The 25532-nt window shown below is 37.6% G+C and overlaps 1 protein-coding gene across 15 annotated transcripts in view; it reads left to right on the top strand.

The window, feature by feature from the left end:
* Positions 1-25532, top strand: part of MPDZ (multiple PDZ domain crumbs cell polarity complex component) — a 193533-nt gene that overhangs the window by 12006 nt on the left and 155995 nt on the right. For 14 of the 15 annotated variants that reach the window (XR_010407652.1, XM_064579269.1, XM_064579277.1 and 11 more), the window contains exons 2-3: positions 15339-15415; positions 17779-17945. Coding sequence is in view for 14 of the 15 variants with exons in the window: in XM_064579269.1 (XP_064435339.1) it covers positions 15400-15415; positions 17779-17945 (183 nt within the window). In the remaining variant the exon portion in view is untranslated. Of the gene's footprint in view, positions 1-8139; positions 8209-15338; positions 15416-17778; positions 17946-25532 lie in introns of all 15 variants that reach the window. The other variant, XM_064579265.1, reaches the window with a different exon arrangement.

The raw sequence follows: 25532 nt of genomic DNA, 5'->3' as shown, positions 1-25532 counted from the left end.
AGTGGAAAGGTCTTGGTTTTGCTATCAGTCAGACTTGGGTTAACTTTAAATAATAGCTCTGTTGCTGACAAGCTTTGTAATGTTGGGGAAAACACTTTATCTTTCTGATCCTCAATTTTCTTAAAAATGTGTATATCTAATAAGAAGCTCTTGGCAGATTAAAGAAAAGGCATGTGTGTGAAGCATATATGCTCTGTTTAAGAACACAGATATAGGAAAGCTATTTCATAAATGGTTTCATTTCATACAGTAAAAATAATGCTAGTTCATTGCCTAAAAAACTCACTCATGGAGATTATTTAATTCCATGGAAGAATTACTGTTATAGTAGATGCAATAGCACTCAATTCTTATATGCAGTTTTATTATTAGTTTTTACTGAATAGCATTTTTTAAAGCCCCAAATAACAAATTAATTTATGGATTATGACCAAGCTTACATTTTAGACATCAATGGTGAGTATATATTTGGAAACTTTGTCTCTCGAAGGGAGCATTTGATGGTCAATTTATATCTGAGGAATAAAGTTGATTTTTTTTTTAATCAGTAAAATGACATGGAAAATTAAACAGTTTGTTACTTAGGGAATCTAGTAACAGACATCCAATCTGATTGAATAAGGCTTTTAAGCCTATTATTTCTTCCTTCTTCTCTGTCCCCAAATCCTCTTGTAACTGAATTAGATTACTTTCGGCTGATACTTTCAGATAATTGTTGATGTTTTATTACATAGACTTTTCAGTACCCCCACATAATAATGGCTATAGAAATATGATTGCTTAATAAAAGTCTGAGTTATGTGACCTTGAGAAAGTTAGTAATCTCTTTGGCCTTCTGCCTCCACATCCATAAAATATGGTGTTAGAAAGTTATAGGAAGAGTAAAAGCTCACAAAATTTTCTTACATCTTCAAATAAGATATTTGAAATTATAAAGCATTAATAGGTGCAAAAAATGGGTTGATTTCTTCTTCCAGCTGAATTTATGGGTTCTGAATTGCTCCATGAAAAGAATTGCATAAATGGGCTCAGAGAAAGCATGCTCTTTCACCAGCCCTTCTCAATACATGCATGGTACTTCTCTGTGCAAAGAGCTGGCAAACAAACCAACCGGGGGTACCGACTACTAGTCACCCCGAGTGTAGTACAGGAGAGAAAAACAGCCACATTAAATATCACTCCAATATGCTATTCTCTTCCCAGAGGATTTCCTATTAGGAACTTGAGCCTGCCCTTTTCTGAGTGAAGTTTCTAATCTTTATCTCTATTCCTATCCAAATTCAGCAGAAGGAATTCATGAGGGCCGCAAACTGAATTTAGGAGGCACTGATTGGTGGGGAGGGATAAAAATAATCTAATTATGTATAGTATTTAAAGCTCTGTAACAGCCAAGTAGGCAATATGATAGATGACAGTCCTCATAATTTTTGTAGAAAAGATTCCAAAACAGAAGAAACAATTAGGAACAATAATGGGGAAATGGCAGAAGTAGAGTTACTGAAAAGTTATGGGGAAAAACCCTAGAAAATGGATGTTGGGTGAAGAGGAGGAACTTGAGGTAGTTGGCCGGGGAGATAAGTCAAAGCAGCAACGAGGTTATAATATTCTGTGTGTCCTGCCCCCCCACCCCTCTCGTCTCTATATTGTCCTTAAGGGCTTTACCCTGAGGAATTGTTCCATTACAGTTGACAAAGCCATGTATTGTCCTGTCTCAGTATCATCACTGAGATCTCACAAACTCAATGAAAGTCCTATCTCTGATAGGGCAGAGAGAAATGACAGATATCTTCTGTACTGTCACCTCTGTGTTTCAGGGTCCCATGGGGATGCTTTGAGTATCCATGCTTTTTCTAAGCACCAAGGATACAGTTTGCCCCGGGCTCCCTGGAGAATTGCCTCATTCCAGGCAGGCAAAAGGGCAGGAGGCAGGAGCCCAAAGTAATTTCTTTGGAGAATTTGTTGCTGGTGTAGGAATTGCACCCGAGAATTCTGTGGCACAAGGTTAATCCTTCTGTGCATTTTTGGTTTCCCTCAAGAATATTATGTGACTGGAGTGAGTGCTTTATGAGCAGCATCTGCCTCTGGAGTCTGATGCCAACCCATTGTTGTTCCCCTGCAAGGACAGCCCTTGGAGAGGGGTCCCCTTGCCTGGTTCTGTCCCAGAAATACGCTAGCCTGTTGCATCTTGGTCCTTAACACTGAAAATATGGTAGCAAACGGTGGCAAACTGCCCAACAATCTAAATTCCTCTGAGTTTAGCTAGGGAGTGAGAGAACAGAAGAGGCTACATGTGCATTCTTGGAAGCATCGGAATCTTTTCCCCGAGTCACCATGTTTGGTGTGAGTTAACAATTTGGGGGAAGGGTCCCTGTCCTTATAGGGATGTACTAAGAGAGAACATTATGGATGGAAAATATGTAAAAAAGGGTGCCCAGAGAGAAGGTATTGTGGAGTCCATAGTTCTGTGTGTGTGTTTTCGTTGTTTTTTTAAAAAAACTGTGAGTGAGGGTAAGGAGAAAGGAAATAAATATAATACAGTGGACTATAAACAGAATTGATTTGTCTAATATATTTAAAAAGAAAGAAAGTTAGGGGGTGCCTTTGTGGCTCAGTCGGTTAAGCATCTGCCTTTGGCTCTGGTCATGATCCGGGAGTCCTGGAATTGAGCCCCGCATCAGGCTCCCTGCTCAGTGGGGAGTCTGCTTCTCCCTCTGCCCTTCACCCCACTCATACTCTCTCTCTTTTTTTTTCTCACTCTTTCTCTCTCAATTAAATAAATAAATCTTAAAAAAAATTAAAAAAAGAAAACAACTTACTGGAGAGCCTGGGTGGCTCAGTCAGTTAAGTGTCTGCCTTCGGCTCGGGTCATGATCTCAGGGTCCTGGGATCAAGTCCTGCTTCGGGCTCCTTGCTCCTCGGGGAGCATGCTTTTCCCTCTGCCTCTGCCCCCCCCCCCTTCCTTGCTCGTTTTCTCACTCTCAAATAAATAAATAAATAAATTCTTAAAAAAAATAAAAAGAAAGTTCAGCCTTTCAGATAATCAGTTGAATAATAGTAGCAGCCTAAGGTTCTCATCCCAGACACACCATTGATTTGTTAGTAACCACACCATCGTGAGCTTTAACGTGTCTGTGAGCTGCATGTTTTTTGTTGTTCCTTTCAACACTAACATTGACTTCATACCTGGGTGTGAGCAGTAAATAGGGGATATTAACTCAAAAGCATCACAAAATATAATTTGTGTGTGTAATTCTGGAAGTGATTATGAATCTGGTAAATGTCTTTATAAAGTAAGTGTCTGTGTGCTTTAGGGAATCTGCAGTTAAGGACAGAACATGCATACTTTTTTTTTTTCCCAAAGATTTTATTTATTCATTCATGAGAGACAGAGAGAGAGAGAGAGAGGCAGAGGGAGAAGCAGGCTCCCTGCTGAGCGAGGAGGCTGATGTGGGAAACGACCCCAGGACCCTGGGATCATGACCTGAGCCGAAGGCAGAAGCTTAACCATCTGAGCCACCCAGGCGCCCAAACATGCATACTTTTTGAAAGGACAATGAACCCTTTACATCTGGCCAACAGTCTTAAAAATAAAAGACGGTAGCTTTCAATACAAAAATAAGTTTAATGAAAATGTTTGTTAGTATAAATATATTGTTGTGTAAGTATATCAATAATAAAATATTCCATCTTATTTATTATATGTATTTTCCTATTCAGTAGTTTTTTTTTTTTCCCTATTAGGAAATTACTATGCAAAGGAATGAGATGATATTATTTTCACCAAAACTTGTTTAGAGTATGTGGATTCTTGGTCAAAGGAATGATTTTGATTTATGTATGTCTACATAATTGTGGATTAATTTGCCATTTCTCCATTTTATAGTATTAGTTTAGATATGTGACTATTCATTATTTTGAATTGTTATTTGAATATACATGAAAGATAAATAAGTTTTCTCTTAATTGGAACATTTATATTTATGTGTACTCTCTTGGGTTCACCCATCATTTCCAAAGGTGGGGATTTTGGTTTGTACTGTATGTACTTTCAGAATTAGAACAGCTACGGTCATCTATCACTTCTTGCCCTGCTGCTCTCTTTTTCACACAAAGTTGGCTAATCCAGAGCCATAAGCTTCTGCTTCTAAGGCTCTTACCTAAAACAGCTTGGTAAAACTAGCAGCTGAGTAGCCATCAGGAAATCAGAATAAAGCTTTGTTTTTAAAATGAAAATTTTAAAAATGAAAATTCCTTATGAGATATTAAATTTTGAAGAAATCTTTTCATAATATTTCAATTCCTTTTGATGGAGTTAAGTAATCTAGCCTGAACCAATTATTTTTCTGGCAGCATTTATTAATGGCAATTTTTTTTTTTCCCAAGTAACTTCATAGTTTGAGGTGAAATCTCCCCCCCCCCCCCGAGGAAGAACGATAGGATTTCAAAAACATTGTGAATTATAAAGAAGGAAATGATTTAATCATCTCTAGTTCTATCCTCTGTAATTAGATATTAACATTTTCACATGTTTACTGCCATCTGTTATTTTTCTAATTTTTATTATGAAAAATTTCAAATGTATGTTTTATAATGTACATATTACAATAAATTATTATTATAGAGAATCCTCATGTATCCATCATTCATTTTTTTTTAAAGATTTTATTTATTTATTTGAGAGAGAGAGAGAGAGAAAGCACATGAGAGGGGGGAGGGCCAGAGGGAGAAGCAGACTCCCTGCCGAGCAGGGAGCCCAATGTGGGACTCGATCCCGGGACTCCGGGATCATGACCTGAGCTGAAGGCAGTCGCTTAACCAACTGAGCCACCCAGGTGCCCCTCCATCATTCATTTTTAACAGCCTTTTGTTCATGGCCAGTCCTGTTGCTTCTGTCCTCTTCCATTTTTTGGAAGCAAATCTTAAACATCTCACCGTTTTATCCATAAATATTTCAACCCATTTACTTCTTACATATATACTTTAAAAACATTCTAAAAGTTACAGTTTCCTTAAAAAAATAGAGAAAGCTAAAGTTCCCTTTTGATCCCTCTCTGATCTGAGATTACCGTTTTCATCTGTCTGCCCCTAAAGGTAACTACTACTGTAATCGATTTTAGAATGTGTCCTTTTAATTCATTGTTGAATATGATGAAAATATGTATGTATATATATATTTATAGGTAAACATATATTATATATATTTTAAAATACAGGTAAACAATATCAAACTATTCCTCAACTCTCAATTTCATTTTTGAAATCTGGATTGTGAATCTATTCTTTTTTTTTTTTAAAGATTTTATTTATTTATTTGAGAGAGAGAATGAGATAGAGAGAGCATGAGAGTGGGGAGGGTCAGAGGGAGAAGCAGACTCCCCGCTGAGCAGGGAGCCTGATGCGGGACTCGATCCCGGGACTCCAGGATCATGACCTGAGCCGAAGGCAGTCGCTTAACCAACTGAGCCACCCAGGCGCCCCGTGAATTTATTCTTAATAAGTGAGTCTAACCCATTCATATTTATTGTGAATACAGATGTTTGGATTTATTTTAGTCCCTTTGTTTTATATTTTTTGTTGACTGTGCTTTTTCCTTTTTTCTTTTTTTCTCTCTTCCCAGCCTCTTTTAGATTGCTTGAATATTCTCTATTGCATCTTTTTTCCTGGTTTATAAATTATAGATTCCATTTCTGGTTGTTATTTTTTTTAGTGTTATTTTAAATTTTTAATGTGCATATTTGCCTTGTTTTTCTAGTGGAGTTTGAAATGAAAGTATTGTTATTCTCCTGGGACTGAAATTTGTTAGCCAGGAATATTTTAATTATTTGTAAATGTTTTTCACAGTTACTGTGGTTTCATTGATAGAATGAAACCTTGTCAGTTAGGTCTCACAGGCCTTTTTCAACAGTGGATTTGTTTTGTTTGGTTGGAACCTAGTGGCTTTTCTCCAGCTTTGATTAAAACTGAATACTTCATATTATTTTATTCACCTGCCATAGAAGCTGCTTCCCTGTGCCTTCTTTTTCTGATGTAACTATCCCTCCTATAAGGTTCTTAATTATTTCAGTGGTCCTGTTAAACTTGCCTTGGCCTGTAAGCTGCCTCAGATCTTTATTGGAAGTAGAGTGTCCAAATGAAGTAGTTAAAAGAGCAAGGGTACTTCTACAGCAGGATGCTTGAAGGGATTGGTTTGTGTGGGATGTGGTAGTGTGGTGCTATGCCCAAGCAGGCTGTGGTAGTTAGGTGTGTTTGAATGGAATAAAGAGCCTCTTACAAATTATCTCTGTCAGAATGGGGTTCGCTGTAAGAATGGATGTCAGTAACTCTGCATCTCAGGGACCAGTTACTCTGTTTAACTCTCATTGGCTATGTTGGATCTCCCCAAGGAATACCTGCCACTCTTACAATGTCAGCTGTGTTCTGTCTCTCTCATCTGATTTATTTTGCTCTCTCATAAATCAGGCTTGTACCTTATCTTAGCCTTTCATCCTTTACTTATCTTCGGTTTATTCTTGCAATGTTTCTCTCCTTCAGTTCCCGAGAGAGTCTAGCCTAGTTCTGCCTTTCCAGTCAACACTTGGATTGTCTTCCTTTGAGTGAGGAGCCCAACCCTTGTTCTCCTGGTTATGGTTGGAAAAGAAGGATGTAGCATAGTGTGTAATAGCGTATTCCTTGGAGCAGGGGCAGTGGGAAGGTTGAAATCTGTATCTGTCACTTTGGGCTACCATAACAAATACCACAGATAGGGTGTCTTAAACAACAAATTTAATTCTTCATGGTCCTGGAGGCTGAAAGTTGAACATCAAGGTCTAGCAGGGTTTGGTTTCCGGCCTTGTCAATAGTCAGCTTCTCACTGTGCCCTTAATGGTTTTTCTGTAGAAAGGGGGAGAGAGGGAAGGAGGAAAGTTAGATAGATAGCTCTTCCTCTTCTTATAAGGCCATCAGTCCTATTGGATTAGGACCATTCCCTTATGACCTCATTTAACCTTAAGTACATCCTAAAAGCCCTGTCTTCAAATACAATCACATTGAAGGTTACAGCTTCAACATGAATTTTGGGGGGATACAGTTCAGTGCATAGAGCAGCATTGTAAGGTACGAGAACTCAGCCTTTTAAACTCTTGCTCAGGACACATCTTTATATCTGGAATAATATATTTTTTTTAGTGGTATGACTTTATTTCTGGCAGTCATACCATTGCCCTCTTCTTATATTCTCTTGGTGATGGGTATTCCCATCCAGTCATAAACTCAAGCAGAAACCTGGGGCTCATCCTAGACTCCTCTTCCTTACTTCCACATTACCAGGTCCTGTTGCTTATAGCTTTTCATTCATTCTTGAATCTGTCTTCCGTTTTCATTTATTCACTTTCATGTCTGTTTTTGAAAATACCTCTTACCTGGCTTTCTTATTTCCAGTTTCTCTTGTTTTTATAGTCTTCCACACCATTACCAGAGTGATGTTTCTAAAACAAACTTTGACCATGTCACTCACTACACCAAAATAAACTTCAAAATTAAATGTCTAAACTCCTTAAGAATGGTATGCAGGGCCCTCAGTAATTTAGCCTGTACCCACATCTCTAGCCTTATCACTTCTGACTTTCCTTTTCTCCATTCCCAATCCAGGAATAAGAAGCTCCCTGCAGTGCTCAGAAGGAGCTGTGTGCTTTTTATTATTATTATTATTATTATTATTATTATTATTATTATTATGTTAATCACCATACATTACATCATTAGCTTTTGAGGTAGTGTTCCATGATTCATTGTTTGCGTATAACACCCAGGAGCTGTGTGCTTTTGCTTCCACGTGGGGAGCTCTCCTCATTCCTGCTGTGACTCCGACCTGTTCTTCAGGACACTGTGCAGGGGTATTTGCCCCCAGAAGATTTCCCCTTTCTCTTCAGTTTGAGTTTGTTGCCCCGCTTCTGTCATTTGTATTTTTAAGTGTCCGCTCACTTGCCTTTTTCTTTTATTTCTTTTATTTCCTTGGCCCATGAGTTCCCAGACTGTTTCTTCCTATTTCTAATTCCGCCACCCAACAACATGCAGGCCCCATGTATTGTTGAATCGGTAACTAACAGAATTTGAGTTCTTTTCTTACCCCGTGGCCCCTGTAGCATTTTTTACTTTCGGCAGGTAATTTATCTTCCTGTTTTATAAAAGAAGGACAAGACTGTCAGTTGGCATTTCAAGTATGTTGGAAAGGTAAGGTTATTTGATACTTGATTTTTTTTCATTCTGGGAAACAGAATAGAATTAACAAATTCTGTTATTATTGAAGGAATTCAGAAAGATTCATAAATATGAACTTGAAAATAATTTTGTTCACGAATACTTTTTGAATCAAGCCTATAGAAATGAAGGAGAAGTTCAAAAGAATGGATACTAAGAAGAGGTGGAGTGTTTTCTGTTTGAAGAGTGCACTAACATTGGTGCATAGTGTGATGTTTCTTTTAGAGTACTAGTTCAGTAACATTTCCCTAGCTTGTGAATTATGATTAGAAGTGTAAGTTTTGCTCTCATGGCCAATTGACGTTATGACAAACTACCTGCAAATGACTACAGCCTTGCATTTGTCTAACTTTCAGGTAGTGCTGAGGCAGCTGTGAACGAGACAGATGTGAAATTTAAATTCAATAAATAGGGGCGCCTGGGTGGCTCAGTTGGTTAAGCATCTGCCTTCTGCTCAGGTCATGATCCCAGGGTCCAGAGATCGAGCCCCTGATCCGGCTCTCTGCTCAGCGGGAAGACTGCTTCTTCCTCTCCCTCTGCCTGCCGTTCTGCCTGCTTGTGCACACACACTCTCTCGGTCAAATAAATAAATAAAATCTTAAAAAAAAATGCAATAAATAGATGCTGAGTGACTGTGACCAGCCACAAAGCATTGCAGCAAACTCACTTAAAGGTATACCCCTTTTGGCCATAGCAACTTTTTTCTGGATCTCTCTTGAGGCAAGGAAAACAAAAGCAAAAGTAAACTATTGGGACTTCAACAAAATAAAAAGCTTTGCATAATGAAGGAAACAATCAACAAAACAAAAAGGCAACCTATGGAATGGGAGAAGACATTTGCAGATGACATATCTGATAAAGGGTTAGTATCCAAAATATATAAAGAACTTATAAAACTCAGTACCCTAAAAAACAAAAAATCTAATTAAAAATGTGCAGAAGACATGAACAGATATTTCTCAGAAGAAAACATCCAGATGGCCAACAGACACATGAAAAGATGCTCATCATCACCCACCATCAGGGAAATGCAAATCAAAACTACGATGAGATATTATCTCACACCTGTCAGAATGGCTCAAATCAACAACAAAAGAAACAACAGGTGTTGGTGATGATGTGGAGAAAACACTTGTGCATGGTTGGTGGGAAGGCAAACAGGTGCAGCCACTGTGGAAAGCAGGATGGAGGCTCCTTAAAAAGTTAAAAATAGAAAAACTTTACCATCCAACAATGGCAGTACTGGGTATTTATCCAAAGAATAAAAAACAAAACAAAAAAACACTAATTCTAAAGGGACACGTCCACCCGGCTGTTTTTAGCAGCATTATTTATAATCGCCAAGGTAGGGATGCAGCCCATCAAGCCCAAGGATTGATGAATGGAGAAAGAAGATGTGGTATCTATATACAGTGGAATATTATTCAGCCATTAAACAGAATGAAATCTTGCCATTTGCAATGACATGGATGGAGCTAGAGAGTATAATGCTACATGAAATAATTCAGAGAAAAATAAATACCATATGATTTCACTCATATGTGGAATTTAAGAAACAGAACAAATGAGCCAAGGGAAAAAAAGACAAATCAAGGAACATACTCTTAATTGTAGAGAATGAGCTGATGGTTAACAGAGGGGTAGGGGTGAGGGAAGGGTTAAATAGATGATGGCAATTAAGGAGTGCCCTTGTCCTGGTGAGCACGGGGTGATGTGTGGAATCACTGTATTGTACCCCTGAAACTAATATAACACTGTATGTTAACTAACTGGAATTAAAATAAAAACTTAACACAAAAAAAAATAAAGTTGTACCTCTTTTACAGTTAGAATTGTTTAAGATAACTAGAAAATTTTATGCATTTGGGACAGTTTCTCTTTCTGGGTTATTTTTAGCAGAAAACATATTTTCACTTGTTAGTTGCCATATAATCTGCATTGGACAGAATGATCTGTTTTATGTTTGAAGCACTGATTCTTTACTACTTACAATCTGTGCCCACACATTACCAGTACAACTTGTTGAAAAGTACAACGATTAGTCAATTAATCAGTCCCTGTTTCTAAATAAAACCAAATTTGACTTGATTTTTATCCCCTTCTGACGCTGGAATTGTCAACTAGTTGTTGGACAATCATTGGGTCACAGCTAAAATCTTTAGAGCTTTGGGGTACCTGGGTGGCTTAGCTGTTAAGCATCTGCCTTCGGCTCAGGTCATGATCCAAGGGTCCTGGGATTGAGCCCCACATCGGGCTCCCTGCTTGGCGGGAAGCCTGCTTCTCCCTCTCCCACTCTGCCTGCTTGTGTTCCCTCTCTCGCTGTCTCTCTCTCTCTGTCAAATAAATAAATAAAATCTTTAAAAATAAAAAAAAAATAAAATCTTTAGAGCTTTGCAAAGGACTTGACAACTCTGTCATTGCATTAATGTTCTACAAGAAGCATAAAGGCCTTAAATTAAAAATGATTTTTAAAATTTGATTTTTTTCCCTAAGGTAATATATACATAAGTAGGGTTGCCATATAAAATAATGGATGCCTGGTTAAATTTGAAATTTAGATAATCAACAAATTAGTGTTTAGTTATAAGAATGTCCCAAGTATCGCACAGGATATGCTTATACTAAAAAATTAATTCATTTATCCAAAATACAAATTTATTTGAATTTTTCTGTATCCTGTATTTTTATTTGCTAAATGTGGCAATGTTATATTGATAGAAAATTTAAAAAACCCAAAAGACGGGGCGCCTGGGTGGCTGAGTTGATTAAGTGTCTGCCTTCAGCTGAGGTCATGATCCCAGGGTCCTGGGATCAAGCCCTGCATCGGGCTCCCCACTCAGTGAGGACCATGCTTCTCCCTGTCCCTCTGTTTGCTGCTCCCCCTACTTGTGTTCTCTCTCTGTCAAATAAATAAATAAAATCGGGCGCCTGGGTGGCTCAGTTGGTTAAGCGACTGCCTTCGGCTCAGGTCATGATCCTGGAGTCCCGGGATCGAGTCCCGCATCGGGCTCCCTGCTCAGCGGGGAGTCTGCTTCTCCCTCTGACCCTCCTCCCTCTCATGCTCTCTGTCTCTCATTCTCTCTCTCGCAAATAAATAAAATCTTTAAAAAAAAAAAAATTTAAAAAAAAAATAAATAAATAAAATCTTTAAAAAAATAAAAATTAAAAAACCCAAAAGAAATGCAGTGCAAAATGTTTCTCTTAGTGTCCCATAGCCCTCCACATCCTACTATTAGTGTCTTTGGAAAGCTTGCAGAAACAGTCTGTGCTTTTATAAACATGTACATATTAATTTTATTTACGCAAGTATTTCCGTTCCCTTTTATACAGATACTAACAACTTAATACATTGTCTTACAGTCTTTTTTTTTTCATTCAACAATGTATGTCCACCATATGATTTTTGCAGTACAATATGGAAAGCATGGTGTGTGACAGAGTGAGTGTGGGCTTTGAATTCAGGCCACGTTGGATTCAACTCTATGCTCTGCTTATGAGCTATATGACCTTGAGTAAGACCTGAGTCTCTCCCTTCCTCTGTTGTTCTCTGGAGGATGGAGAGAACAATATGCGAGGCAGTGGAGGATCCCGTGGAGAGCGTGAAGATCAGGGTCCCTGCTGCCGGGATGTCATGTGTGCAGCCTGCCCTTGTCCAGCACTCAGGGCTTCATCGGCACTGAGGTCACGGAGCCACTCAGGGTGTGCGTCCTGTAGTTGTGAGCGTCACGGCTGCTGTAACAGCTTCAGCTATACCCACATAGTGGCAGTAACCACACGGGCTCGTGTACAGTGGCTCTATTTTTGAGTCTATTTGAATACGCCTATTTCCATTGTGTTGAAATATAACAGCCATGTTTTTTAATGTACTTTGAATATTAATATAAGGAGGCTTATCTTTCTTGGAGATTTTTCTTAAAATCTTGGGTTTCAAAGGTGATTTATTTAAACATATATGAACTTTATATAAATGGTGACTTACTGATCTTTCTTCGATGTACCTACCCATTGTTTCTAAAATACTTAGTTTTGAGTTGTTCGTACCTTTGTATGGATTGTTGGTTGTGTTAAGTTGTCTACACCAGTCCATTCAGACTTCGTGCACATTGGGTCTGTTTCTTCCTCTGGTTTCTCCTTGTGTAGGGCAAAGTCAACACAGTTTTGAACTTGGAAAGAGGAAGGAGAATGGTAAGGTGAATCTTCCTCCTGTTGAGAGGCAGCATATTGTAGAAGTTAAATTGTTAATTGGCTCTGGAGCCAAACTGCCTGGTCCACATCTGGCGCCATCATATACTGGTGGTATGACCTCAGCAAGTTGTGTACTCTTTCATTGCCTCAGTTAACTTGTTTGTAAAGTGAATATTAAAGGCCTTAGTTGGATAATATGTTTTGAGTGGTGCCCAGGATGTGGTAGCTGTTGAATGTTTGCTGTTGTCACCCTTGCTTCTGCCCTGGCATTACTGCTGCTACTTGTCCACATCTCATTTCCTCTCTTTACTGCCCTTCTGACTCACCATCTTTACTGCTAGCCTGAATTGTCCAGAAGAGCCCTGAGAACTTGGCATTTCTTAGACATGTATTGGATTTTCTTTACATCTGACCTATTGGCCATGACCCACTGTTGTCACCCAGGTACCCTTCTGTTTCCACACGGTGTTGAGGGGGGTGAAGAGGGAAGGTTGATGGTGGGGTGAGAAGGAGAACTCATGCAGTTTGATGCATGTGGATTCTATCCCTCCATATCAAAACATCTGTGGTTACAAATGAGTATCTTTATACTTAGAGCTGAATCCTTGGGATGGGGTATAGGGCATGAAAAAGAACAGTTTTTTTTTTTTTTTTTTTTTTTAACCTCTTGTCTCTTTGTCATGGCTACTAATTGTAAAATCTGGAAAGCCTCAAAAAAGCCACATGTACTTATTTTAATGGACATCAGAGCAGAGAAGAGAAACTGTGAAACTCATTTTTTTTTAAATCTCTGAAATCCAGAGGAATGGAGCTCTCATGTGGGAGCTAATTAATGTCTGACTCGCAGTTGAATGGACCTTTTTTTTCTGGAAAAAAAAAAAGACCAAAACCTTTATGATAAGAGTTTCTCTGGGGAAAAGAAAAGTAATTCTCTTTCCACATAACCGACTTGTAGGTGAACTTTGGGATGACAATATTTTTCTCAGTGGGGAACTGCTTACTCTGTACTTTCTCTGCAGACTCCTCATAAATCAGTGGGTCTCTAAATCCATAGGCTACCTCCCCCTCCAGGTCATGAATATTGCTTGTCTTTCCAAGTTAATTTTTCAAAAGGGGGAGAAGGTAGAGCTGACTTTATTGTACCTAGCAAGCACTGATTTGTATAGTTTTACCCTTCTAAAACTTTGAATGTCATTCATTTGTGGTTAGAGTTTTCTAGTTTAGGAGAGACAGACAGTGACTTCACAGGGCATTGCGGCTAATAAAGGGGCCAGCTGAAATATTCCTTCAGGTGATCAGACTCCCTAAGTTTTATGTTCTTCCATTGCTAGCATTCTTCCTGCTGGGCATATATCAGTTACAGATCGTCCTTTTATTGGGGTATCTTTACTTTTATTTGTTAACTGTCAGAAGTTAGTAATTTTTTGAGGGGGACCTAATAGTATACTATCTTATGAAGTGTCCTTGTCAATAAGAATAAAAATATGACTAGTTTATTTTAAAGATCTCCCTGTATTTTTCCCCATGAAACCATGCAATGCCTGACATTGAAATGCACATCTGTATGGGCTCAGTGTTAATTCTGAATATATATTTTACAGTGTGAGTTATACTACGATCTGGAAATTCGTATACTCTTTCTCATTTATTGCAATATACTCAATGAGTAAGTTTTCTAGGAAACTAAGGTTCAGATGGTATGGCCCTTTGCCCATACCTACACTGTTATTTAGGTTTCAATTCCAAGTTAGAGCTGGTGCCCTTTTCTTGACACCAGGGCATTTTATAAAACAAGTGCCAGTAATAGAGTTGTTTGACTATTTCAAATGGAGTTGATGTTTTAAATAGTGTATTCTAAATCAGGATAAGGAAAGTCAACAACAACTGTTCTCTGTTATTACACAGAGCTAATCATAGGCATTGATGGATAGTCAGTGCATCTACTCATATACATCACGATTTCCTTTTGTCCCAGATGCATTTTCTGTTAAAGAGACAACAAGGGGAACTGCTCCTTCTCAGACAAATCCTATTTTGTCTTTCAAAAGTGAGGAGATTGGGTGTGACCTTTTTCCCCGCCACTGAAGCAATGACTGAGGTTTTTCTGCAAGGCAAAGGATGGGTGTGACTAGGGAGAGGATATATAAATTGTTGGACAGCAGAGATTAAGTATGGTTAGTGATTTGGACACTGTCATTGGAAATCTGTAGCTGGTACTTTAAAGAGTCTGGATAAGTATTGTCAGAGAAAGATGAGTCCGTGTGAGTCGAAGGAGTTGAGAAGGTTTATTTTGAATGAGGGAGAAGAGAATATTATAGTCAGGAGGGTATTTTGAAAACCTTTGAAAACTCTTCCTTCATTTAACATTATGTTTTTATTCAGTTTTTCATCCTTGATTTAATGTATTAGTTCCCCGTGGTTCACATCCTGCACGAGTGTCATAGCTCGTTTCTAATTGGTATGTGTGTATGGTCTCCCCAGTTAGGACTGTGAGCAGTCAAGGGCAGGATCACATCTTCTGCTTTTTACGTTTCAATGTTTTTGCCCACTGAATTTCTCATGCACAGTCAAGTAAGTTCCTTACTCTGTGGGTGAGAATCTGTACGTGAATCTGAGATTATAGTGGTCTGTGTTGAGAAGTTCTTAAAGAAGTATTTCGGATACATCTGCCATCTTATTTAAAACAGATCGTATGCTTTTTACTTTACTATGCAAGTATTACTTGCAAATATAAGATAATTTTGAGTAAGTCCTAAAATGATTCCTTTTTTTTTGCATATTAAAAAAACTATTTTAAGTTAAATCAACAAGATTTTAATGGTCAAAGGAATTATGGTAGCATCAAGTACTTTTTAGAGTATATAGTTTTAATGTTGTGATAAAACATAACCATTCCACTTTATTTCTTTTCTTCCCAGAGTTCTGTTTTAGTTGCTGTTTAAAATCATTGTAGTGAAGAACACTGAACTTCGGAAAAAAATGTTAGAAACTATAGGTAAGACCTATTCCTTCTTATTTTTCTAAGAATCAAAACTTTTCCCATTGGGATCTTTGAAATGGTTTTTCTACATAGCAGGATTTCGTCTGGTAGCTTAGTTTTTAGAAGTTTTTATCCATTAGCATTATAGCAGGGAAATGTGTTTCTATATTTGGATGACTTAATCTGAAGTATTACAAAAACAAACCATTTGTAAGCACAAGATAAAGACATATGAAATGTTCTACCAATTATGAGTTTTAATGAAGTTTAATGTAAACCTTATTCTAATTTATGGACCCACTTCTGGTTAATGGGTGTTTGTGGACAGCACCAGAAAGGTTAACAGTATTTTTAATACTGAAAGAAGCTCATTGCCTTCTTTATTTGTGGCAGTTGAAATACTACTGAACTTTGCTTTTAAGTTGATGATGAGCCATAACAATAATAAACATTTAGGCTGACAAACTTCAGTGATGATTTAAGGCAGTTTGATTTTACATGAGATAATGTAGGTTGAAGTACCCAAATTCACATGTTAATCTTTTTCCCCTGCTCTTTAGTTTTAGAGGAGCTGGTTTATAGAACTAGTTCCAGGCATATCAGTACACCCATCCCTCTCCTGGTGGCCTAATGCCTCACGTTTTCCCTGGAAGTTTTGGGTATGACTACTGGAAGGTATCTGGATTTCACCTTGGTGCCTTGATGATTGTGGCTGGTGCCTTGATACCTGCGTGCTTTGGGAAGCAGGATGAGAGTAGGTGGAAGGAAAAGGAAAAGGAGCTGTTTTTGTGATGGTGGGGATCATTACTCTGACTTTTCTTCCTGGTACAATGTGCATGATAAAAGTACGTGGGTGTGTGTTACCTTCATCCCCCATTTTATACTAAAGTCCCATGCCACAAAGACTACTACTAGTCTACAAAGCAGAGTTCCTCATAAGAAAGTGGACAGCAAAGGGGAAATAGAGAATTATTGAAACGGTCACCTTCCAATCTTTATTTTGTAAGTTATTACTTATGTGTACACCTTCCAAGAATGGACGTGGAAATTAATACTAGATTTGTATTCTGAGATACCATGGGAAATAAGACCCAGAATAAAATTCTCATGTCGTTAACATTATTTACTTTTAAAATTGTGCTTATGATGGGGCGCCTTGATAGCTCAGTTGGTTAAGCATTCAACTCTTGATTTCTGCTCAGGTCATGATCTCAGGGTCGTGAGATTGAGCCCCGCATTGAGCTCCGTGCTGGGCTTGGAGCCTGCTTAAGATTCTCTCTCTCTCCCTCTCCCCATTCGTGCTCTCTCTCTCTCTCTCTCTCTCTCTAAATAAATAATAAATAAAAATTGTGCAGATGAGTAAATTCTGTTTGTTTAAATGCATGTGAACTCATGGTCAACGTTAATTCATGCCTTAATTTCCCCATTTCTATGTCATCCCACATTTGGTTCTATAAAAAGTGTCTGTGGTGATAATTCCCACTCTTTGATTACTATAATATGGCAAATGAATGTTAATAGATGGCCTTATTACCATGATGAATCTGTTAGAACATATATTTAAATGGTCTTCATTCCTTTGAAACGAATTTGGGTTCACTTGTGAGAGAGTGAGAGAGTTTTAGGGAGATGTTTTTAACTGTGATTTGTCATAGAAAATCACCATCTGGTGGAAACACGCATGTAAGATGCTAGGATTATTAGGGATACACTTACTCAAAATACTTACTTTTGCAACTTTTATGCCTGCTATATAAGGTGATCAATAACTATTTGAATTATTTTGGTTTGATGCATATATAGACATGCTATTTAATTTTGGGGAAAGACATTTAAAGTATTAAGAAGTGTTTTTGAAGGGTTATACATTGTTGTGATATATTTTCAAGTAGATTCTCAAGTATAGAATGTTTGTTCCTTGATATATGAAATTGTATTTTGGATGTTATGACTCATCAGTGACATCATCCACATCCACTTGTTAGTGAGTTATATTTCTAATTTTTCTTAAATGTAAATAAGATTTTTTGAAAAGTGAATATATCAGCATTTACAAGATCACGAAGTGTTTGGTTCAATAGTTTTTATATAAAAGAGTTGACAGCTGGCGTTGGAATTCAAATACACGCCATCTGAGTTGGAGCAACACTTGCTTGCATGTGGCGTATATGTAACCAGTTCTCTGCTTTCAGACAGACTCTCTCACCAGAGACTCCGGGGTCTGAGGGACCTATTCATAGGGACATGTTACAGTCCTTTTTTCTCTGAGTCAATTTTATGCTCTCGAAAGGGATAGTTTTAGGATTTCTATTCTGTAAGCGGAGTTTGATGTGTGTCTCTTGAGTCCTGTTAATGACCAGTGCTGCTCTTTGGTTTAGACAAAAATCGAGCCCTGCAGGCAGCAGAGCGCTTGCAAGCCAAGCTGCGAGAACGTGGAGACGTAGCCAATGAAGACAAGCTGAACCTTCTCAAGTCAGTCTTGCAGAGCCCGCTCTTCAGTCAGATTCTGAACCTTCAGACTTCCGTACAGCAGCTGAAAGAGCAGGTAGGACACGATTCTCCCAAAGCCGGTGTTCATGGCATGGCATAGATCTTGTGGAGTCTTGCGTTTTTCTGAAAGGCTGATTTTTGTATGTGTTAATGAATAGTTAATGAAGTCATTTAAACCTCCAAATGAGACATTCAGATTCACTGTGACTCCCCCCGCCCAGTTATTTTTGTAATGGTTGTTGCTGTACATTGTAGATGATATGACATTGCGTTGAAAGCTGTGTGGATGCTGAAGTGTGAGTCCCTACAGGATATGGGGATGATAAAAATAAGTTTAGGGTAGATGGCTGTAGGCTTGGTTTACATCCCCGCTAAGGCTCATTGTTCACGTGATCTTGTGCATTCAGATTCAGACATTCAGCATGCTTATAAAATTTCAGATAAGCCTGGATCTGCATGTGCAATCATGTGTGTGAGGAAGGGAAATCACCTCTATTTTGACAGTAAAAGAAATAATTACATTGTCATCAGTTAGAGAAATTGCAATTCTCACTTCTTAAAAGAGTGTAAGTAGCAATTGCTTCCAATGACAGCATCAGATGGTGATAAACATTAGAACTTCTAAATGTAACACTGTTTTTTTTCCTGTAAAAATTAAGAGCATTAAAATTTCCTAGCATTTATATTAAAATTGAAACATTGCAATGACAGAACAAACACTCAAGTTAGATGCTCTTTGAACTAACTTAATTTAATCACATTTCTCAGGTTTTTAAAAAAATGTTTTTAAAATGGTTGTTATCCTTACAAGGCTTGAAGTCAATCTCATTTATGCCTTCAATCTAAGTTAGTTCTCATTCTAATGTTTTTAGCATTAATTTACTCACTATGGATGACTTGCTAACAAATATTCTGCCTTAAAAGGTTAAAAATGAATTTGAAGACCAGTTTCATAATTCAGTGAAAGAAGAGCTCCAATTAAAAAAAAAGTGCCAAATGCAAAAAGAACAAATAGTAGTAATAGAGAAGGAATTTGTTTAACGCACATAACTTCTTAATCTAGATATTTTGGTAGCAAAAAATAAAGAATTTTTAAAAATATTTTTCTCTAGTGAATTTTTACGTAATGATTTTAAAAATTGTGATCGTGAATTAAGAAAAAAGAGTTGTTTTTGTTACATGTAGTTGTGTTTGGGGTTTTTTTTTTTTTTGCAACTTATTGAAAAGATTGGTTTTAGGTACTCCTTTTTAGAATGAATTGACAAGAATTTGGAGAGATCAATGTTCTGAATATAAGTGTAATTATGATGTGGAAGATTATCTGGTTTTTCAGAGAGAGTGGAGAAGTTGAATAGATGAATAAGGGGAGCCCTTATTAGATCATGTGAAAATATGATTAGAATGAAAGGAAAAGTTGAAACAAAAAGTGCTAGTGTGTTAGGAAATACCACTAAAGAGATAACTGGAAATACCCCTTCTAGTCCTGAAAGCAGGGGAGACATAAGTTTACCTTGTTTTACCATTTCCAAATGGAAGTAGGATATGGGCTCTAAAACTTTGGGTCCCATGTGATTCAGCTGAAATCTCCTTGGAAACCCTTGAGCATAATGTTATCAAGCCAGGTAGTCTGTGACCAAGTACAGTATTAGTGATAGATGTTGATATATTTCAAGACTTGGTACATTGTGAGGTTTGGGCATTCTCTAGGCATGTCTCACATGTCTTTGGACTTTTGGCTAGTTGGTCACCTTTTCAGATACTGAAAGGGACCAAGAAAACCAGCTGGCTCACACCCTGTTTATTGCAACTACTTAGTGAGTTTGAGTGACTTGTTTATAATAAGGGCAGAGCCAGAACTGGAACTCGGGTTTCTTGGCTCCCAAGGCAGAGTCTTTCCCCTCTTGTGATTCTGCAGCCTGTCTCTCATCGTCGTCATCGTCTTTTTTTTTCCTGAGGATAGAAACTCGGCCCCTAGAGGTCAGGAGTTCAATTTTGGTGAAAACCATCGATATCTCTCATAGTTTCTGTGACTCTTCACTTTAGTCTTCATTCTTACTGACTCAGTTACCTTTGTTGAACCGTGTTTTTCTTGTATGACTATACTACATTTCAAAACCTTGTATTATTTTCTGTTTTAAAGTTTAAACATAAATATTATAGACTTACCATGTTAGAATTAGATATTCTATGTAGTTTACTACCTGTTAATTTGTTAATATTTATAATTTAATATTTAATTAATGAACCTAGGAGTGAAATTTGTTTTGTGCTTTTAAACTAGTAGCTACACCAATCTGACCAGTGGCTAGCTTTTATTTATATTCTTTTACCTGAGTTGTGTTTTCAGATATGTAATTTTATATGCACAATGGGTACAAGTTAGTGTCTCCATCTTTTTTAGTATTGGTAATACAAATTTGAGTCCTCCAACTTTACCATTACTCTCCTACATTTTAGAAAGTGAAAGGAGTGAATAATTGAAAAGCCTGAGGTAAATGCAGCATATTGGAGAACGTGATCATATTGTTGCATTAATGACAGATGCTGACATGCCATGTTGAATTAAGCTGACTATTTTTCCCCCTCAGATCCTTCTCATTACTTCTATTCAGTAATGCGTAATTTTTCCAATTTGCTTCTTCAGTATTAAGACTGCCCTTAGAAATCAAACTGTTTCCCTTTGGCAGATTACACACTTGACAGGTGTGTAACTGAGAGGGCAAAAAAGCCATGCCCTGAAGGGATGTGCTATTTAAATATTGTCAAAAATATTAACAGGTCTGAGAGCATAATTGATGCCTCTGTTTAACTCTGCCACATTGTGTATTGTTCTAACCGCCAGCTAAAAGGATGTGTGCTATTAAACCTGAATAATCTCTAATAGCTCCAGTTCCTTTCCTATTGCATGATTCCTGTTTAAGTGAAGAGAAGAAAAAAAAAGAACTGTGACTGTGTGTCAATGATCTGTCAGATGCAAATTCTCAAGTAGTGTCCTCACTGTCACCTCGTCATCACAGCTAATAACTGCAGGGCTCAATGCGTATTCATGACAGAAATCCAGCTATTGTGGGGGAAATAAACACGTTAGCAGTTTAATAATAGAAACTTGTCAGCCATGAGGATATTGGATTTGCATATTTATTCTGTGATGTTTCTCCAGTCCAGTAGAGGTGGATACGACTTTCCTGATTAATTAATTGCCTTGTCTTATGAATTGACCAGAGACATGAAATTAAATGTCTTTTTACCTTGAGTTATTTGTAGGAAAACTGTGGATTAAAATTATTATTATTATTTTTTTAAAGATTTTATTTATTTGAGAGAGAGAGAATGAGAGAGAGCACATGAGAGGGGGGAGGGTCAGAGGGAGAAGCAGACTCCCTGCCGAGCAGGGAGCCCGATGCGGGACTTGATCCAGGGACTCCAGGATCATGACCTGAGCCAAAGGCAGTCGCTTAACCAACTGAGCCACCCAGGCGCCCCTGTGAATTAAAATTATTAATTTCAGTAGAAATTTAGGACTAATACTTAGAAATTGACATCGCTGAGATTTTTTCTTTTTTAAAGCTATGGCAACCTAGACCAATTCTAAGATTGAAGAAATAATGTATATAATTCAGTGCTAACGTGGGAAACAAGCCTCAGGACTGAGCATATTCTGGAGGTTTCTCCATGTCTGTGATTTCTGGCCTTTCTGGAGTATGATATTCTATTATTTTGCTGTTGTTCTTGTTGTTTGATATTTCCAGGCTCCTTGTTCATTCACCTTTTTCCCAGAAAAGTGTTAGCTTATATGCTTATTATCCAAATGCATAATGTATACATATATACATGCAAATTTAAGCCAGATTTTTTTCTAAGTTTCTCTTTGGAAATTTTATGACCTCTCTTGAAGTAATTGGAGAGATGTTGACTTAACGTAGAATAAGTTTGGAAATTATTGTTCAGTGTTGATTAGAGTAAGTGGATCCTTCTTTTTTTTATTTTGAAATACAGTGTTCATGGTATAAAATTTTTGTCTTGTATTTCTATGCTTTTAAGTTTTACCTGTTCACATTCCCAAAAGAATTTCAAACAACTTCTGATGGCAAAAACGTATGGACTAATGGGTGATTCAAAGGTAAATCTAAACAAAGACTAAATAAAAATATCAGAGAACTGGATATTCCAAGGACCTTGGGTTACTAAAATTGAGTATTATCATTTAATTTCCATTTCTCAGGAGCAAAGTCAACAATAATTATATAAATATAAATATGTATATAAATATACACATACACACGCACAGAGAGAGAGTGAGAGAGCGCTGGAGGGTTATATATTGCTCAGTGTGAGACATCATTCAGTGAGCCAAATTTTCCTTGGCAATGGGAGGGTTTTCTCTTGGGTGCTTTTTTAGAAGGCTTATGATCATTTATTAATAAAGTCGATAAAAATACTATGAATAAATAGGACAAAGGTTCTCATTACCTAGAGGAGGAAAGAGAACATACATTTGTTTTATGTAACTAAGTAAGTGAGTGGGATAAGAAAGTGAGCAGGATAAGGAATTATTAACTTTGACTACAAGCAAACTTTACATTGAAGGTAACATATAAGATGGGTCTTGAAAAATGAGTAGCGGGGCACCTGAGTGGCTCAGTCATTAAGCGTCTGCCTTTGGCTCAGGTCATGATCCTAGGGTCCTGGGATTGAGCCCTGCATCAGGCTCCCGCTCGGCAGGAAGCCTGCTTCTCCCTCTCCCACTCCCCCTGCTTGTGTTCCCTCTCTCGCTGTATCTCTCTCTGTCAAATAAATAAATCAAAAAAAAAAAAAAAAAAGAAAAGAAAGAAAAATGAGTAGGACTTTTCTGCAGTGAATGGGGAAATTATTTCAGGTAGGGGAAACAATGTTTACAAGGAGAGAGAGAAGTTGTTCTTTGGGTGAAGGTGACTGGGGCATATAGCAGTAAGTGGATACATTTTTGACTGTTGTAACTTAGGGGTGGTAGGGGCCATGCTACTGGCATGTCAGTGAGTAGACACCAGGGATATTGCTAAACATGCTCAGTGCATAGCCCAACCTCCTAAAGCAAAGAATTATTGGGTTCATGATGTGTGTTGTGCTGAGGTTGAGAAACCCTGATACAGAGTCCCCTCCAGATCTGTGTTATCAGGGCAACAGCTTGCTATGTGTGGGTTCTTGGCAAGGGAAGAAACTTGGGAGCCAGACTGTGAAAGATTTATTAAGGTAGAGTTTTTTTGGTTTTTCTGGGGGGAGGTTGTGTGTGTGTTTTTCATCATTCCTCTTTTGCATTCAGCATTCTGTATCAGACTTTATTGTATCAAGTTGAAAGTTGTATCAACTTTATCTTTGAACACTTCTATTAAATACAATATTTAACAATCATTTATTTTGTTTCTCTCCACATTTTATTTATTTATTTATTTATTTATTTATTTATTTATTTATTTATTTATTTATTTATTTTTAAAGATTTTATTTATTTATTTGAGACAGAGAGAATGAGAGAGAGAGAGCACATGAGGGGGGAGGGTCAGAGGGAGAAGCAGACTCCCCGCCGAGCAGGGAGCCCGATGCGGGACTCGATCCCGGGACTCCAGGATCATGACCTGAGCCGAAGGCAGTCGCTTAACCAACTGAGCCACCCAGGCGCCCGATTCTCTCCACATTTTAAAAATTATGGTAAAACTGCCTAACACAATTAAGGTGAATTGACATTTTGATAGATAAGACCTTTAATTATAAGCATAAAATACATGAATTGTTCTTCAAAGAAATGCTTCTTTCATCTTTCTACGAATGAAGTATACTGAGAGTCCACACTAAGAATACAGCATCACATCCTAATTTAGTGATGGCTTTTCTGCTAAAGTGTACTGTGCACCATGCATGTTTTTCTGATGCTCTGTCTTAAAAGAGGAACAACTTTCAGAGAGCCTGGAGACATAAGTAGTCGATGTATATTCCATAGGGTTGCTTTCAAATATCAGATGTAAGCAGGGGCGTTGGCTGGAGCAGCACTATCCAGGGCCATGCCTGAAGGGTCACTCTTCTGTGGGTACTCATTGATAAAACTGCTAACTCAGGTTCATTGCCAAACTGTTGAGCTATGTTGCTTTTAAGCAGTGGCATTAGCACTGGTAATTTTTTACAGTTATATTTTGTAGAATGATGGAAAGATGAGAATTTGGATAACTGGGCATGTTGTTGCTCTGTTCTGACTTTGGTAATCAGAAAGATACAGTTTTGTAGGATTCGTGGTAGGGAGCAGAAATGCCTGTGTTTCCTCAGCTTTATTTCTTACATAAATGGACAAAAAAATCACCCTTCTCTCTACGGTTTCTAATTTGAGACTGAAATGGAGAAGATTCATCTGTAAGCATGCTATCAGTAAAGGGGGAATAACTCCTGTCTCTCAAGAATGCCTCGGTTAAATTATGACTTGGCGGTGGTGGGGGGAAGAAGTACAGAGAGAAAGAAAAACCTGCCTTGACCCCATTAACAGGAATTATCTAAAAATGGAATGGAATTCTTCCAAGTTGATGTTGCTTGTGAAAATGAAAAAATATTTTTCTTAGCCCCAAAATGTTTTTTCTTTTATGATAGAGCATTGCAACTGCCTGACAGGAAAGTATCTGTTTCTTGAGACTTTAACATACATTATCTAGGAGAAGTTAAAAGGGAAGGAGTGATTCTTATGTTTTTACATTTACCATAGAGTTTATTTACTGTAGGAATTTCAAATACTTTATTTTTGGTACAATAACAGCTTTTAAATGTTTGTTCCTTTAACCAAAAGTTTGTAAATATAGAGCCTTTGAGGGACTAAAATTCTTGTTTTATCCTGGGCAAGAAGGCACTGTTCAAGCTTTTTATACAGTGCTGGATTAAAATGCAACACCATCTTGCTATTGGGTATGCATGTGTGTCTAAAACAGCAAATGGTGCTAATTGTATGGTGTTTTTGTGACAAACTTAAATGGTCTTTGGAGAAGAGGGAAAAAATGTGAGATTTACTGGGTATAACCTACATGAGTTTTTTAACCCAAGAGTTTAAAAACAATAGAGGTTGATTTACATCTGAAGCTATATAACAAAAATAACTACCATCACCTTTAGGAAGCTCTCATGTGCTGTGGACGTTGTCCCATTTCACTAGTCCATCAGCTACATGAGGTGTGCATGATCCCATTCTGTCCATGAAGAAATTGAGGCTGAAATGTCGTGTAACTTAATCTGGAGCATACAATTAGTCATTGGTAGATTTAGAAGAAGAATATACGTCTGTCTGACCCAAAGCCAGTGCTTTTTTTTACTTTTAATTTACACTGTTTCTAAACCCTTGGTTCTCTGCTATAAAGGAACAAATAGGTTGGGAAAACCGTTATTAGCATTACTAAAGAGAAATGCACTTAATGTTTAGTAAATTCAGGTTCATTAAGATTTGCCATTTCCCTTAAATTCTCCCCCAAATTTTAATCAGAGGACCTTTTTAGTATAAACCAGAACTTTCATTCTGCTTTTTAAATAATTATGCTAGTTTTACAGTAGATGTGAACTGAGTAGGATAATAGTGGAAGGAGAGAGTGTGACAAAGTACCATCAGTCTTCATGTGCCCATTTCTGTATATTTAAACTT

The sequence above is a fragment of the Mirounga angustirostris genome, unplaced genomic scaffold, assembly GCF_029215605.1.
Source record: "Mirounga angustirostris isolate CCGP_5_RB_7025 unplaced genomic scaffold, mMirAng1.0.hap1 SCAF_15, whole genome shotgun sequence".
NCBI lineage: Eukaryota > Metazoa > Chordata > Mammalia > Carnivora > Phocidae > Mirounga > Mirounga angustirostris.
Note: the sequence above shows the minus strand (reverse complement) of the source record. Positions and strands in the feature narration are given on the sequence as shown.